At 47.1% G+C, this 17,182-nt stretch overlaps 2 protein-coding genes and 1 pseudogene across 2 annotated transcripts in view; 2 read left to right on the forward strand and 1 right to left on the reverse strand.

The window, feature by feature from the left end:
• The window catches only part of LOC126051938 (zinc finger CCCH domain-containing protein 11A-like), a 67,342-nt pseudogene extending 63,999 nt beyond the window's left edge, over window positions 1–3,343 (forward strand).
• Window positions 1–17,182, reverse strand: part of LOC126052340 (zinc finger CCCH domain-containing protein 11A-like) — a 95,777-nt gene that overhangs the window by 22,442 nt on the left and 56,153 nt on the right. The window lies entirely within an intron of this gene.
• The window catches only part of LOC126052353 (zinc finger CCCH domain-containing protein 11A-like), a 46,009-nt gene continuing 36,507 nt past the window's right edge, over window positions 7,681–17,182 (forward strand). The window contains exons 1-3 of the mRNA XM_049832904.1: window positions 7,681–7,704; window positions 11,506–11,642; window positions 14,503–14,534. Coding sequence (XP_049688861.1) covers window positions 7,681–7,704; window positions 11,506–11,642; window positions 14,503–14,534 — 193 coding nt within the window. The remainder of the gene's footprint in view (window positions 7,705–11,505; window positions 11,643–14,502; window positions 14,535–17,182) is intronic.

The following is a 17,182-nucleotide window of genomic DNA, read 5'->3' on the forward strand; positions in this document are numbered from 1 at the left end:
ATTCTCTGTGTAACTTGTGACACCGAGGGCGCTGTCAGGCTAGTGGAGTGCGGTGACCAGCAGGTAAATCATCAGCAGCTGTCTGCGTCTGGGGTAAGGCTGACGGATTGACAAGGGGGATGAGAACACGTAGTTCCTGGGGCTCTGCCTTCCTTGTGATCTGGCTGTCCTAATCAACAGGGGGGGCGTTAAGCATCTTTAATATTTTTGTAAGCGATTAAAGGCACAAAGCAGAGCAGCAAGAGAGACTGCCCAAGTGAAATACTTTGTGCTTTATAACCCGCAAGTACCCACAGGTAGGGGCAATAATACTCCTCTCGTGCGTTAGCTGGGGTGCAACAAAAAAGGTTAGACCGGGGAGTAGGACTGTTTCTCCTTTTTCACTTACTGATACCTTTCTTTAGGGTTACTTTGAAAAAGACGATTTGACTGATCGAGCCGTCAGGAGACTTTCCGTCCAAGAAAGAGCGAAGCCAGCTCTTACGAGGACTGGAGGAAGTCCCTGCTGAGAGCGAACCCTTCGAACCTGAGCTCGTTCTCAGACGGTGTCGATTATGTCCAAGCAAGGGGACGACTGCTACTTCTATTTCTATTCCACCTGTGACAAGGTATGTTTGGGCTGCTTTTGCTTTGGGGTTTCTTGTTGAGTTTTTAGGAGAGGAGGGGGCGGAGACATCCAGATGTCTGTTAACTTAAGAAGCAGTTAGATTCTGCTTCCAGTTCTACTAGCATGGATAATTTTTGAGGCTGTACTCTTTTAATTTCCTCTTTGTGGGTTTCCTTTTGGTTACAGGGAGACAGCTGTTCCTTCCGCCACTGTGCGGCTGCTCTGGGAAGTGAGAGAGTGTGCAGGCGGTGGCAGGAGGGTCGCTGTTTCAAGCCTACCTGCAGATTGAGACACATGGAAGTCGATGTGAGTGTTTGCCTAAAGATGTGTTCTCCAACTAAATCCCTGAAAGCATTTTTCCTTGCTGTCGGCAGACTGAACGTGCTAGATTTACTTGCTTTCAAATGATACTGGTTTCTGTTACTTGGAGGGGGGTGGGAGGAAGTTGGGGGAAGAAAAATCAATTTCTGAGGTATACCTCAGCAAGACATTTTTGTATTAGGTGCTGGCGTTGTTCTGACGTCTTGGGGTAGCACAGGGCGGGGAGGGAGAAGATGGGAAGGAAATAAGGCTCTGAAAGAGAACTTGAGATAGATTCAAGCTAGGCAGTTCAAGGCATTTTTCCCCTCTGAATAATCCCAGTATTTTGCACATTGTCTTAGTTTAACCCACCCTGAACTGATGTGTGCGAGCCCGCGACTTCTCCAACGGAACGACAGGAAAGCTAGATAATATGTAGTAGTTACAGCTTACGCAAGTTTTGTCGATCTGCCCTGAAATGCTTTCAGTGATAGACTGCCCTTGGGAATGATGTTTCCGCACTGCACTGCGATAGCCCTGTCTCTGGCATGACGTGTAACTATGTCTCTTAGCAAGCCTAAGGCGAGTGTTACCACGAGCTTTTCTTTCTTTCTGTCTTCAGAAAAAGCGCAGTGAGATTCCTTGCTACTGGGAGAATCAACCAGCTGGCTGTCAGAAATCCAACTGCGCGTTCCATCACACGAAAGGACGCTATGTTGATGGGCGCTTCTTCCCGCCAAGCAAAAGTGAGTTTCTTGGGCCCTTTTCCTTTAAGCATGAAAGAATTAATTCTGAATATTACTTCGGAGTGGGTACAATGCCGTAGAAGGCATCAAGTAACTGCTCACTGATGAGCGTAGGGAGAAGTGAGCAGTCACAGGCTCTCAGCTAAACGGACTGTAATTCTGGTGTTTAATTTTTTCTTTCATGCTCAGCTTCTCTGTGCTTTGTGTGATCTTTGCACTTCAGGTGGCTTTCCCTTCATTTCATCCTTTCTGGAGGGTAGGGTGGTGAGATGAGTGTGTGAAGGGAAGCCGTTGTTCCTAGTGTGTTCGTAGGGGTGGGGAATAGGAAACTCTGAATTCAGCAGCCAGGTGGGTTGTCTACCTTATCTACCGTATCTAGACAGTGAGTGCAAGGTTGGGGTGACAGTTTTACATGGCCAAATGAGAGATGGTCCTCGTCTTCCTCTAGCTACGCTTCCAAGTCCACCTGAGCCTGCAGAAGGTGATGTGAAAATGGCTCAGGCGTCACTGCAGCAAAACACACTTTCTGTCCAGTCAAGTCCCACTCCGCAGCTGAGGGGGGTGATGAAAGTGGAAAGCTCTGAAAAGGTCCCAAGTCCTACACATCCTCCAGCCAGTTGTAATCAGTGCTGCAGATGACGATGAAGATGGGTACTTTTTGCTTACTGAAGGCATTTCTACTGGAGGTGAATGTATAACTTCACAGAGTGCCTGAACTGTGTCGTGTTTAAAGCTACGGACGAGAGTCTGGAGTCTTAAATATTTTTTTCCCCGGTATAGCTCTCGCTTGTATGAGCCTGTCAAGTCAATGCAGCTGTTTAAAAAACACCTCCCGCAAACAGTTGCTTGTAGTTAAGAATGCGAACAGAATATGAACCGTGGACTGAAACGTCGTTGTACGAGCTACATGAGCATGAAACGCCTTGTATAATCCCTGCTCCATAACTGAAGAGGTTTTATTTTGGACTTTCAGAGCAGCTTTCTGAAGAAGGAGATGAAACTAAAACACCTGTCCAGCAACCAGCAACACAAGCCCGTAGTGGATCGCGGATAATTTCCACTGGGAAACGCAGGGCTGATACAAAGCAAGGTATTCTAGCAGCTGTAGTAGGATGGCTTGGAAGGAGAACTTGACGATGAACTCCAAAGTGATATGTTCTAAATCTACAGTAGAACATCGGGTAGCTGGATGGAGTCAGTTATTTCCACGAGCTCATTCCTGTCTAATACTGTCGTGTGTCCCTTGGGTCAGACAGGTCAACTCCTCCTTGTAGACTTTTGTAAAACAAAAGAGAGCCACAGCGTGGAGTTGAAATGCCTGCAAATGTGTCCTTTCAAACACTGTGGGAAGAAGCCATGTCTAATGGAATCTAATATCGTGTAGATGGATTAAAACGCTTAAAACTGCAGGTTTTACTCTGTAGGGTGGGAGGAGGGGTGAAGAAGGGTGCCAATCGCTTACCAAAATACCCATCCGTTCTATGGCTTTTTGTCCTGGTGGGGAGTGTTGAGAGGGTTTATTTGGAAGACTTTGGAAGGGTTCTGAGCTGTCAGAAGCTTGAGGATGTGTGCTCTTCAACATGTGCCTTTAGGCCTCAGCTTCATTAATGATTTTCTGTTTTCAGAGGACAATTTAAATTTTGGAATAAAAACACTTGAAGAAATCAAATTGGAGAAACTAAAGGAAAAAACAAAAAGCCAAGGTGGTGAGTTAATATCCCCTACTTGTAGTGACTACTATTGTTTCCATTTCATGGCTCCTCAACCGAAAGGTTAAGTAATAATTAAGATAATTCAGACACGTTAGCCTGCTGGTGCTGCCTTTTCTAATGGAAACCATGCTTTTAGGCTTCCAGGCCCTGGCTTGATTGCAAATATTTGGCATTTGTAGGTGCTCAGTTTGTTGTGTTGCAGTAAAAGGTCCAGAAGGGGTTTTTATCAGCCTGACATTAAGCCGTAGCTCATCATGTATTACACCACCTTACAGACCCTCCAATGTGCTTAATTGGACTCTCATGTTCCTGAAGTTGAGTGAGACTTGTGAATGAGCTAATGTGTCGACAGCACGTGGCGGAAGTAGCGGTTGGGTGAAGTGCAGTAGCAGCAGAGAGAGAGGCTAATGTCAATACGAGTGTCAGTATGCAAATAAGGGGATAACTGGGAAAACCGGGCAGTAATGCAAGGGCAGACCTATAGAAGATGGTATTATACAAGTAGCCAATTTTTGAAGCGTTGACCAGGCTGACGGTGGCTCTTGCGGACAGTAGCATGATACGAGTCTGTGTATAAGTGGTGGTGTTCAGATCTGCACAAATTCCTTTGAAAGGCAAAAACCGTGGGGCACTACTACTACGCGTAGTCACTCGTTTCTGTGGTTTGGCTACCAGAAGAGTGCCTTTTGCCGGGACGTGGGCTAGAAGGACAATGCTCTTAGTGGCTACTGGCTTCTGTGCAGTGAAGAGCTAGATTAGTCTTTGTCTTAGGGGAGGAGCCTGTGATTCAACTGAATCTTGGCGAGAGGATGGGAAAACGGAAAGCCTCCAGAGGAAGAGCTTTTTGTGAGGCGTTGTTCGGGTGCCCTCATCTAAACGTGACTATGTTGAAGGGTATTTTTGCTGCGTGCCGGAGGAAAATACATTTTGGCAGAGACGTGTATTGACGGCAGGCAGAAGTGGCAAATTTGGTTAGCAGCTGAAAGGCAAATCTAAGAAAAGATCCCCGGAAGCATGGAAGTTTGTGGCTGACTGTTCTAAAATCTGCCCCCAGAGAAACGTTCTTAAAGTATTGCCTGTTTCCTCTCTTTCTGAAGCTGGTAAAAGTGTCCTTCCGTTAAAGCGCAAGCTTGCTGACAGGCTGGGGAAGAATACAGAGGTTCTGGAGAATGCTGACAAAGCACCAAAGAGAGGTGCAGCTACTAAGCAGACATGGGGATTTGATGCACAGATTTTCTGTTTAGGTTTGCTGTTTGTCCTTTCTTCTAGTGGTTCTTTGTGCGTGTTGGTTGCGGGCTCAAGGTAGCTCTGAATCCCAGTGACGTGACGGCTCTCATTTCGAAACGTGAACAGCAAATGGAGATTTATGCAGCCTGCCCAACTTTTTCTGTTCTCTCTTGTAGTTCAAGTCCCCAGGTCTCTGAAGGAGAGGCTAGGACTGCCCTCTGAACAGAGCCGTACAGAGACAGGTACGAACTGGCTATTAAGTATGCTTTCCCCTTTTGTCTTTCCATGAGCTTTCATACAGCCCTAAAAGTGAATTTAAAAAACCCTGCCTGATTCCTCTTGCTCGAGTGCTGAAGCTCGAGTGCTGTTTAGCTGCTGGCTAAATACACTTAACTAGAAGGACTGTGGCGCTGTTAAGAGAACCTGTTTGTTTGTTGGGTTTTTTTTTCCTGAGGCAGAGCAAGACGGTATCAATTCTCTCTTCCTTTTACTCTAGCCAAACCAAAGGGGTGCCTGAAGCCTTTGGATGGGAAAGCCACCTTCCCCAGAAAGCAGCCACTGAAACGTAAGGCAGCCGAGAGTCATCCGTCTGCCGTGGCGGCTGTGAAGCCACTGAGTGCCACTGGTGGCGACGGGAAGGAGCCTTCAGCTAAAAAAGCGGCTGTGGTAAGGAGAGCGGCTGAGGCAGTAGTGGGTCCCTAGTAAAATTTATGCCCAAGTTGTAGCCTCCTCTTGGAGAAAAGATGGAAGACTGAAATGTTCTACGGGTCTCCGTTCCCTTTTAAATCCAAAAGTGGTCGACAGGACGCTCGTAGTACCTTTCTGCTCTTTACGAGGTGAATGGCAGTGTTTACATAATGCTCTGCTATGTCCCTTAATTGCTGCGTTCTTTAAGAAGACCCAAGGTCGTTAGTAAACGTTAAGGGAATGCTAACTTTTCTTCAGGTGTGCCCTGGCTCTGTATTTTGGTTAAGGCTCAGCACTGCCAGAGGAGAAGCAGCGGAGGAAGAATCTGCAAAGCGGTCTTTGACCTGTGTATCATAAAAACCATCTTGCTTCTTCCTAGGCCCTTGTTCCGGCTTTGCCAGAGGGCAGCCTCTTCTCCATAGGTGGGAGAGGAAAACCCCAAACCAGGTAACAACCACAACTTGTTCTTTCGCTTCATCAGTGTGCCTTTCACGTGAAACGAAGGTTGTTGGTCTTTTTTTTCACACGTGGAAAAATGAGAGTTTTGAGATAATTCATGCCAAAATCCAGCAGAGGAAAAACTCGTCTGAAATAATAAGTTTCTAGGAGCTGGCTGGACTGCTTATCTAGATCCTTGTCTGAAAATGCTGCAAGTTGGTACAGCTTTTCAGTGGCTTCTTGGGTTTTCTGAACGCCTGCGGAGGTTGACTTGGTCACCCTTTTGCAGTCAAATTAGTAAAGGTGGCAAAGTGCCTGTGGCGACAAAAACGGAACCTTCTTTGCCAGACCCCAGATGCTGTGTCTTCGCGGATAAATCCCCAAACTGCAAAATGTACCTGCTGGTACATTGGACTCTAGAAGCAGCCCCAGGTTAATTGAATAACAATCCCTGCGTAAGGCTGAGGGGTAGGAGGGATTAACTACCATTTTAAGAGCTGGTTTGCAGAAAACATCTCTCTGCTTAAGGAATGTCATACACTGATTTGCTCTCTTTCTTGTTCTTCCCAGTCCTGAACTGCATCCTGGAAGCCCGGCAGACTCTGTGGCACCGTCAGAGGTCTCAAGCTCGACCTCAGCTTCCTCAGGAGTAGCAGTAAAGACAGAGGGGTTGAGCTCCACAGGGGCCTGGGAAGCCCCCTTCTCTGTAGAAGACGACTTTGAGCAGTTTCTTTGGGAGATCTCAGGAGGCAAACTGGAAGAGATAATTGACCCGGACCCAGAGAAGGATGAGGATGAGCTCCTCATGGAGCTTGCTGAAATGCTGGACACCTGAAGCGCATAGTCTTAAGGCTTAAAATAAAGAAAGAAATAAATGGAAACTGATTCTTTTGTTGGATACCCAGAGGTGATTCTTTTTCTAGCTGAGGCTTTGCAAGGAGTCTTAAAGCACAGGTGAACTGGTAGACATTGGGAGTACCTGCACGCAGTTGTCCTGAACTTCCCTGCTGGTCAGACATGCGGTCTGAATTTGTGACCCTGCAGAAGACAGCTGAGACTGGGGTCTATTGTGTACCCTGCCACCAGGGATCGTTTTCCCTAGCAGCTACCTTTTGAATCATTTTCTTAAAGTTTTGAAGAACTTGAGTCTCTTCCTACGAGGATTTGTGAAGGTGGGGCAGCCCTCAGGCATTTGCTGCTGGCAGAGGAAAAATCGGTTGTCGGAGTGGATTGTCAATACTTTCTCTTTGGAAGAAAACACTTGCGTGCTTTGATAGTCCACTGTGCTGTCTTTGTTCCTAGAGGAAAGGTCTGAAACCAAAACTGAGCAAACTGCTGTTCCGGCTCCAGAAGGGTCACCCAGCCCCAGGCTGCCGATGCTTTATCCTGCCAAAGGACTTTCTCCCGCTGGGAGCAAGCATGGAGTTTCTGCCAGCATGGGTCGGTCGGTCGGTCGGTCGCTCGTGGACTTTGGGAGAGAGGAAGAGCGCGCGAGAGCCCGGCGAGGAAGGCTTTCCCCTCGCTGCTTCCCTCCTCCTGCTCTGTTGTCAGCCTTCACTGTCCCCGGCCTAGGCTCTGTCCGTGGAGACGAGGTTTGGTGTATGCCATGGTTTCTGTAAATATTTTATTTTTCGCTGTTATGCCCGTATTCTCCTGAAGGTCCTGTATTAAATGTAGCCTGGCCGCCTCCGCCTTCACCGGTAGTTGAGCTGTTCCCCATGACAGCAGTTAACAGCATTTTTACCAAACCCTGGCGCAGGAAAGGTGCAGGTGCGTGGTCTGTCTGTGGGGCGTCCTTAACGCTCCGCTCCAGAACCTCATCTTCCGCTACCTGCAGAACGTGAGTACCGCCGGGCTGCCGCGGCTTCGGCCCCGTGTGCGAGGAACGTCCTGGTGCTTCTTGCGCAGGGCCCTTCGAGCCGTGTGGGGAGCGGGGCGGCACACCGGACGGGTCTTTCCGAGCATGCGGCTAGAAGGCTGCATCACTGTGAGTCTCAGGATCTCTTTGGATTGGGTGTTTTGTTGGTTGTTCTTCAAATTTATAAAACTGTTTCTTCCTGTCAGGAAAAACTAGCGTGGGGGGTGCCTCTCCAATTAATAGTCTTAATTGTCCAGCCCACGTCAGCACAGCTCACGATAGTTTGTGTCGTTGTTGCTGAAGTTTAGAGCAGGGCACGTAGCTCAGCGGCGGCTTTTGTTGCTGATTTTTAGGGCTTTGATGAATGTGTGAACTTGGTGCCGGACGACGCAGAGGAAATTCACTCCAAACCAAAATCAAGGAAACAGCTGGGTATGTCAGTATGTCTGTGTAAGCCGAGCGATGCCTGAAACCTGGCTGCGTGAGCCTTCCCCGTAGCAAGGCTTTAAAGCATGAAAGGTGTGAAGAGGGTTGAGTTTGGAGTACAGTGAGCGGATACGGGCTAGGTCTCGGTTCCTGCTGTTTCTTGAGCTGGTGGTTTTGTTGAACGTGAAGGAGAAAGAATCTGCCTCTGCCTGAGACGAGTCTTTGTCTTTCAAATGTGCGTAACAACGGATGGGCTGCGCTGCACTTTTTCTGCAGCCCGGGTGGCTGGAGGGGTCCAGTCAAACTCCTGCTCAGGAATATGGAAGGCGACAAGCGGAATGCTGAGCTGCTTGGACATTCAAAAGAGCTAGATCTGAGGGGATTTCTCTTGTTCCCCCCATGGTGGTGGATATAGTAAAGTTGCACTATACAGGTGTGTCTCACTTCCTAGGGAAAAGAAATGGCACCTTCTAGACCGTGAATTCCTCCTGATTTGTGTTGGAATGCCTCTGCTGGGCAAAGCAGTGGTCCTTACTTGCCTTCCATTTAGGAGTTGGCTTGTGCAAACTGCGGAAATCGTGCTTGAAATTTCATTTAATTATCAATGGCATCAGCAGCACACCCAGTAATTTCTAGGAGGAGATGCGTAGGAATCTGCAGGACACAACAGTCTGTTTTCGAAGGTGCTAAGGGTGAAAAGTGAATAGTCCCATCAATACTGAAGAAGGGAAGGAACCCTTGCACTTAACAACTGTTTTTCTTCCCTTTGACAAGCAGTCAAAACCCAATAACTAACATGAGAACCCACCTTGTCCTCTCTTTATTTCAGATTTGGGAAAATTCCCTGCCAGAGAAAAAAAAAACCTCCTTGAAAATCCGCTAGTGTTTGTGTGAGTAGAAGGTTCCAACCTTTTGCTATTAATTTGTAAGAACCATTTCATTCTGTTTTGTCCAAGAGAGTCAGAAATACTTGCACAGAAACGCGCAGCGTCTGAATGAAAGGGGTCAGAACCGCTTGAATTTGAGCTTTATCTGGTGTGGTTGCAGGTTTTATGGCATTTAGTATCTTTAAAAGAGTAAGAATCAAAGTATCTGACTTCGCATGAAGAAAACCTGCTTGTGGCTAAAGAAGATCAGTTTCAGCTCTGGAGGCACCAAAAAATCATCAGCTGTCGAACTGGACCTAAGCCATCTTTTCAAACCTTCCGTGATCTTGCTGCAATGCATGATGATGGATATATGGATTAGAGAAGAGCGTATGAAGGCAAACTTGTAGCATTGGCTCTGATGTAAAAAAAGAACAAATTCTTTCCTAAAAATCAAAGTCATCCCAAATTCTTGGTATCATGCAGCCATGCCACTTGCAAAGGAAGCATTTCCCTGCCTCTCAAAGCTTGCGGTATCCTCGATCTGCTGTCTCCCTGCTGTTAATTGATTGCAACTCCGCGTGTCCGATTAGGGCTGAGAGTTGCTCTCGCTACGGATATCGTGCAACATAGGCTGTGCACGCTCGCGTGTGTAGAAACGTTGATACTGTATGCGTGTAGGTAGGTATGCCTGTTTGTGTGCTGACCCCCAAATCCCTCGTGTTATAAAGCATCAGCCTTGAAGGCACATTCATCAAACCGTTACGTAGATCTTTTGGGTTTGCTGGTTCCCTCAAAATGAGAGACTTTCTATGCAGTCTGCTGTGGCAAATAGCCCCACATTCTAATTTTTACTCTCACTCTTGCTGACTTTATCATCACTCGCTCTTGGTGTGTGCATAAACAGGTATGTGTATGTATGTCCAGACAGTATTTAACAGGTAGAGTTGACTAAAACAACTGTAAGGAGTGGAAATTCTGGCTATTCTGCTTCAGCTGTGGACAACTTGGCTTCAGATTCTCATCCAGAGAATGAGATGTGTTAGCAAGAGCTTGTCCTGCGCTTCAGACGACATGATGGGTGGTTTGCATACGCATCATAGTGCAGCATTCTCTGTGTAACTTGTGACACCGAGGGCGCTGTCAGGCTAGTGGAGTGCGGTGACCAGCAGGTAAATCATCAGCAGCTGTCTGCGTCTGGGGTAAGGCTGACGGATTGACAAGGGGGATGAGAACACGTAGTTCCTGGGGCTCTGCCTTCCTTGTGATCTGGCTGTCCTAATCAACAGGGGGGGCGTTAAGCATCTTTAATATTTTTGTAAGCGATTAAAGGCACAAAGCAGAGCAGCAAGAGAGACTGCCCAAGTGAAATACTTTGTGCTTTATAACCCACAGGTAGGGGCAATAATACTCCTCTCGTGCGTTAGCTGGGGTGCAACAAAAAAGGTTAGACCGGGGAGTAGGACTGTTTCTCCTTTTTCACTTACTGATACCTTTCTTTAGGGTTACTTTGAAAAAGACGATTTGACTGATCGAGCCGTCAGGAGACTTTCCGTCCAAGAAAGAGCGAAGGCAGCTCTTACGAGGACTGGAGGAAGTCCCTGCTGAGAGCGAACCCTTCGAACCTGAGCTCGTTCTCAGACGGTGTCGATTATGTCCAAGCAAGGGGACGACTGCTACTTCTATTTCTATTCCACCTGTGACAAGGTATGTTTGGGCTGCTTTTGCTTTGGGGTTTCTTGTTGAGTTTTTAGGAGAGGAGGGGGCGGAGACATCCAGATGTCTGTTAACTTAAGAAGCAGTTAGATTCTGCTTCCAGTTCTACTAGCATGGATAATTTTTGAGGCTGTACTCTTTTAATTTCCTCTTTGTGGGTTTCCTTTTGGTTACAGGGAGACAGCTGTTCCTTCCGCCACTGTGCGGCTGCTCTGGGAAGTGAGAGAGTGTGCAGGCGGTGGCAGGAGGGTCGCTGTTTCAAGCCTACCTGCAGATTGAGACACATGGAAGTCGATGTGAGTGTTTGCCTAAAGATGTGTTCTCCAACTAAATCCCTGAAAGCATTTTTCCTTGCTGTCGGCAGACTGAATGTGCTTGTACGTGCTAGATTTACTTGCTTTCAAATGATACTGGTTTCTGTTACTTGGAGGGGGGTGGGAGGAAGTTGGGGGAAGAAAAATCAATTTCTGAGGTATACCTCAGCAAGACATTTTTGTATTAGGTGCTGGCGTTGTTCTGACGTCTTGGGGTAGCACAGGGCGGGGAGGGAGAAGATGGGAAGGAAATAAGGCTCTGAAAGAGAACTTGAGATAGATTCAAGCTAGGCAGTTCAAGGCATTTTTCCCCTCTGAATAATCCCAGTATTTTGCACATTGTCTTAGTTTAACCCACCCTGAACTGATGTGTGCGAGCCCGCGACTTCTCCAACGGAACGACAGGAAAGCTAGATAATATGTAGTAGTTACAGCTTACGCAAGTTTTGTCGATCTGCCCTGAAATGCTTTCAGTGATAGACTGCCCTTGGGAATGATGTTTCCGCACTGCACTGCGATAGCCCTGTCTCTGGCATGACGTGTAACTATGTCTCTTAGCAAGCCTAAGGCGAGTGTTACCACGAGCTTTTCTTTCTTTCTGTCTTCAGAAAAAGCGCAGTGAGATTCCTTGCTACTGGGAGAATCAACCAGCTGGCTGTCAGAAATCCAACTGCGCGTTCCATCACACGAAAGGACGCTATGTTGATGGGCGCTTCTTCCCGCCAAGCAAAAGTGAGTTTCTTGGGCCCTTTTCCTTTAAGCATGAAAGAATTAATTCTGAATATTACTTCGGAGTGGGTACAATGCCGTAGAAGGCATCAAGTAACTGCTCACTGATGAGCGTAGGGAGAAGTGAGCAGTCACAGGCTCTCAGCTAAACGGACTGTAATTCTGGTGTTTAATTTTTTCTTTCATGCTCAGCTTCTCTGTGCTTTGTGTGATCTTTGCACTTCAGGTGGCTTTCCCTTCATTTCATCCTTTCTGGAGGGTAGGGTGGTGAGATGAGTGTGTGAAGGGAAGCCGTTGTTCCTAGTGTGTTCGTAGGGGTGGGGAATAGGAAACTCTGAATTCAGCAGCCAGGTGGGTTGTCTACCTTATCTACCGTATCTAGACAGTGAGTGCAAGGTTGGGGTGACAGTTTTACATGGCCAAATGAGAGATGGTCCTCGTCTTCCTCTAGCTACGCTTCCAAGTCCACCTGAGCCTGCAGAAGGTGATGTGAAAATGGCTCAGGCGTCACTGCAGCAAAACACACTTTCTGTCCAGTCAAGTCCCACTCCGCAGCTGAGGGGGGTGATGAAAGTGGAAAGCTCTGAAAAGGTCCCAAGTCCTACACATCCTCCAGCCAGTTGTAATCAGTGCTGCAGATGACGATGAAGATGGGTACTTTTTGCTTACTGAAGGCATTTCTACTGGAGGTGAATGTATAACTTCACAGAGTGCCTGAACTGTGTCGTGTTTAAAGCTACGGACGAGAGTCTGGAGTCTTAAATATTTTTTTCCCCGGTATAGCTCTCGCTTGTATGAGCCTGTCAAGTCAATGCAGCTGTTTAAAAAACACCTCCCGCAAACAGTTGCTTGTAGTTAAGAATGCGAACAGAATATGAACCGTGGACTGAAACGTCGTTGTACGAGCTACATGAGCATGAAACGCCTTGTATAATCCCTGCTCCATAACTGAAGAGGTTTTATTTTGGACTTTCAGAGCAGCTTTCTGAAGAAGGAGATGAAACTAAAACACCTGTCCAGCAACCAGCAACACAAGCCCGTAGTGGATCGCGGATAATTTCCACTGGGAAACGCAGGGCTGATACAAAGCAAGGTATTCTAGCAGCTGTAGTAGGATGGCTTGGAAGGAGAACTTGACGATGAACTCCAAAGTGATATGTTCTAAATCTACAGTAGAACATCGGGTAGCTGGATGGAGTCAGTTATTTCCACGAGCTCATTCCTGTCTAATACTGTCGTGTGTCCCTTGGGTCAGACAGGTCAACTCCTCCTTGTAGACTTTTGTAAAACAAAAGAGAGCCACAGCGTGGAGTTGAAATGCCTGCAAATGTGTCCTTTCAAACACTGTGGGAAGAAGCCATGTCTAATGGAATCTAATATCGTGTAGATGGATTAAAACGCTTAAAACTGCAGGTTTTACTCTGTAGGGTGGGAGGAGGGGTGAAGAAGGGTGCCAATCGCTTACCAAAATACCCATCCGTTCTATGGCTTTTTGTCCTGGTGGGGAGTGTTGAGAGGGTTTATTTGGAAGACTTTGGAAGGGTTCTGAGCTGTCAGAAGCTTGAGGATGTGTGCTCTTCAACATGTGCCTTTAGGCCTCAGCTTCATTAATGATTTTCTGTTTTCAGAGGACAATTTAAATTTTGGAATAAAAACACTTGAAGAAATCAAATTGGAGAAACTAAAGGAAAAAACAAAAAGCCAAGGTGGTGAGTTAATATCCCCTACTTGTAGTGACTACTATTGTTTCCATTTCATGGCTCCTCAACCGAAAGGTTAAGTAATAATTAAGATAATTCAGACACGTTAGCCTGCTGGTGCTGCCTTTTCTAATGGAAACCATGCTTTTAGGCTTCCAGGCCCTGGCTTGATTGCAAATATTTGGCATTTGTAGGTGCTCAGTTTGTTGTGTTGCAGTAAAAGGTCCAGAAGGGGTTTTTATCAGCCTGACATTAAGCCGTAGCTCATCATGTATTACACCACCTTACAGACCCTCCAATGTGCTTAATTGGACTCTCATGTTCCTGAAGTTGAGTGAGACTTGTGAATGAGCTAATGTGTCGACAGCACGTGGCGGAAGTAGCGGTTGGGTGAAGTGCAGTAGCAGCAGAGAGAGAGGCTAATGTCAATACGAGTGTCAGTATGCAAATAAGGGGATAACTGGGAAAACCGGGCAGTAATGCAAGGGCAGACCTATAGAAGATGGTATTATACAAGTAGCCAATTTTTGAAGCGTTGACCAGGCTGACGGTGGCTCTTGCGGACAGTAGCGTGATACGAGTCTGTGTATAAGTGGTGGTGTTCAGATCTGCACAAATTCCTTTGAAAGGCAAAAACCGTGGGGCACTACTACTACGCGTAGTCACTCGTTTCTGTGGTTTGGCTACCAGAAGAGTGCCTTTTGCCGGGACGTGGGCTAGAAGGACAATGCTCTTAGTGGCTACTGGCTTCTGTGCAGTGAAGAGCTAGATTAGTCTTTGTCTTAGGGGAGGAGCCTGTGATTCAACTGAATCTTAGCGAGAGGATGGGAAAACGGAAAGCCTCCAGAGGAAGAGCTTTTTGTGAGGCGTTGTTCGGGTGCCCTCATCTAAACGTGACTATGTTGAAGGGTATTTTTGCTGCGTGCCGGAGGAAAATACATTTTGGCAGAGATGTGTATTGACGGCAGGCAGAAGTGGCAAATTTGGTTAGCAGCTGATAGGCAAATCTAAGAAAAGATCCCCGGAAGCATGGAAGTTTGTGGCTGACTGTTCTAAAATCCGCCTCCAGAGAAACGTTCTTAAAGTATTGCCTGTTTCCTCTCTTTCTGAAGCTGGTAAAAGTGTCCTTCCGTTAAAGCGCAAGCTTGCTGACAGGCTGGGGAAGAATACAGAGGTTCTGGAGAATGCTGACAAAGCACCAAAGAGAGGTGCAGCTACTAAGCAGACATGGGGATTTGATGCACAGATTTTCTGTTTAGGTTTGCTGTTTGTCCTTTCTTCTAGTGGTTCTTTGTGCGTGTTGGTTGCGGGCTCAAGGTAGCTCTGAATCCCAGTGACGTGACGGCTCTCATTTCGAAACGTGAACAGCAAATGGAGATTTATGCAGCCTGCCCAACTTTTTCTGTTCTCTCTTGTAGTTCAAGTCCCCAGGTCTCTGAAGGAGAGGCTAGGACTGCCCTCTGAACAGAGCCGTACAGAGACAGGTACGAACTGGCTATTAAGTATGCTTTCCCCTTTTGTCTTTCCATGAGCTTTCATACAGCCCTAAAAGTGAATTTAAAAAACCCTGCCTGATTCCTCTTGCTCGAGTGCTGAAGCTCGAGTGCTGTTTAGCTGCTGGCTAAATACACTTAACTAGAAGGACTGTGGCGCTGTTAAGAGAACCTGTTTGTTTGTTGGGTTTTTTTTTCCTGAGGCAGAGCAAGACGGTATCAATTCTCTCTTCCTTTTACTCTAGCCAAACCAAAGGGGTGCCTGAAGCCTTTGGATGGGAAAGCCACCTTCCCCAGAAAGCAGCCACTGAAACGTAAGGCAGCCGAGAGTCATCCGTCTGCCGTGGCGGCTGTGAAGCCACTGAGTGCCACTGGTGGCGACGGGAAGGAGCCTTCAGCTAAAAAAGCGGCTGTGGTAAGGAGAGCGGCTGAGGCAGTAGTGGGTCCCTAGTAAAATTTATGCCCAAGTTGTAGCCTCCTCTTGGAGAAAAGATGGAAGACTGAAATGTTCTACGGGTCTCCGTTCCCTTTTAAATCCAAAAGTGGTCAACAGGACGCTCGTAGTACCTTTCTGCTCTTTACGAGGTGAATGGCAGTGTTTACATAATGCTCTGCCATGTCCCTTAATTGCTGCGTTCTTTAAGAAGACCCAAGGTCGTTAGTAAACGTTAAGGGAATGCTAACTTTTCTTCAGGTGTGCCCTGGCTCTGTATTTTGGTTAAGGCTCAGCAATGCCAGAGGAGAAGCAGCGGAGGAAGAATCTGCAAAGCGGTCTTTGACCTGTGTATCATAAAAACCATCTTGCTTCTTCCTAGGCCCTTGTTCCGGCTTTGCCAGAGGGCAGCCTCTTCTCCATAGGTGGGAGAGGAAAACCCCAAACCAGGTAACAACCACAACTTGTTCTTTCGCTTCATCAGTGTGCCTTTCACGTGAAACGAAGGTTGTTGGTCTTTTTTTTCACACGTGGAAAAATGAGAGTTTTGAGATAATTCATGCCAAAATCCAGCAGAGGAAAAACTCGTCTGAAATAATAAGTTTCTAGGAGCTGGCTGGACTGCTTATCTAGATCCTTGTCTGAAAATGCTGCAAGTTGGTACAGCTTTTCAGTGGCTTCTTGGGTTTTCTGAACGCCTGCGGAGGTTGACTTGGTCACCCTTTTGCAGTCAAATTAGTAAAGGTGGCAAAGTGCCTGTGGCGACAAAAACGGAACCTTCTTTGCCAGACCCCAGATGCTGTGTCTTCGCGGATAAATCCCCAAACTGCAAAATGTACCTGCTGGTACATTGGACTCTAGAAGCAGCCCCAGGTTAATTGAATAACAATCCCTGCGTAAGGCTGAGGGGTAGGAGGGATTAACTACCATTTTAAGAGCTGGTTTGCAGAAAACATCTCTCTGCTTAAGGAATGTCATACACTGATTTGCTCTCTTTCTTGTTCTTCCCAGTCCTGAACTGCATCCTGGAAGCCCGGCAGACTCTGTGGCACCGTCAGAGGTCTCAAGCTCGACCTCAGCTTCCTCAGGAGTAGCAGTAAAGACAGAGGGGTTGAGCTCCACAGGGGCCTGGGAAGCCCCCTTCTCTGTAGAAGACGACTTTGAGCAGTTTCTTTGGGAGATCTCAGGAGGCAAACTGGAAGAGATAATTGACCCGGACCCAGAGAAGGATGAGGATGAGCTCCTCATGGAGCTTGCTGAAATGCTGGACACCTGAAGCGCATAGTCTTAAGGCTTAAAATAAAGAAAGAAATAAATGGAAACTGATTCTTTTGTTGGATACCCAGAGGTGATTCTTTTTCTAGCTGAGGCTTTGCAAGGAGTCTTAAAGCACAGGTGAACTGGTAGACATTGGGAGTACCTGCACGCAGTTGTCCTGAACTTCCCTGCTGGTCAGACATGCGGTCTGAATTTGTGACCCTGCAGAAGACAGCTGAGACTGGGGTCTATTGTGTACCCTGCCACCAGGGATCGTTTTCCCTAGCAGCTACCTTTTGAATCATTTTCTTAAAGTTTTGATGAACTTGTGTGTCTTCCTACGAGGATTTGTGAAGGTGGGGCGGCCCTCAGGCATTTGCTGCTGCCAGAGGAAAAATCGGTTGTCGGAGTGGATTGTCAATACTTTCTCTTTGGAAGAAAACACTTGCGTGCTTTGATAGTCCACTGTGCTGTCTTTGTTCCTAGAGGAAAGGTCTGAAACCAAAACTGAGCAAACTGCTGTTCCGGCTCCAGAAGGGTCACCCAGCCCCAAGCTGCTGACGCTTTATCCTGCCAAAGGACTTTCTCCTGCTGAGACTTCTGCCAAGCATGGGTCAGTCAGTCGGTCACTCGCTCGTGGACTTTGGGAGAGAGGAAGAGCGCGCAAGAGCCC

Source organism: Accipiter gentilis, chromosome 29 (assembly GCF_929443795.1).
Source record: "Accipiter gentilis chromosome 29, bAccGen1.1, whole genome shotgun sequence".
In the NCBI taxonomy this organism is placed as follows: Eukaryota; Metazoa; Chordata; class Aves; order Accipitriformes; family Accipitridae; genus Astur; species Astur gentilis.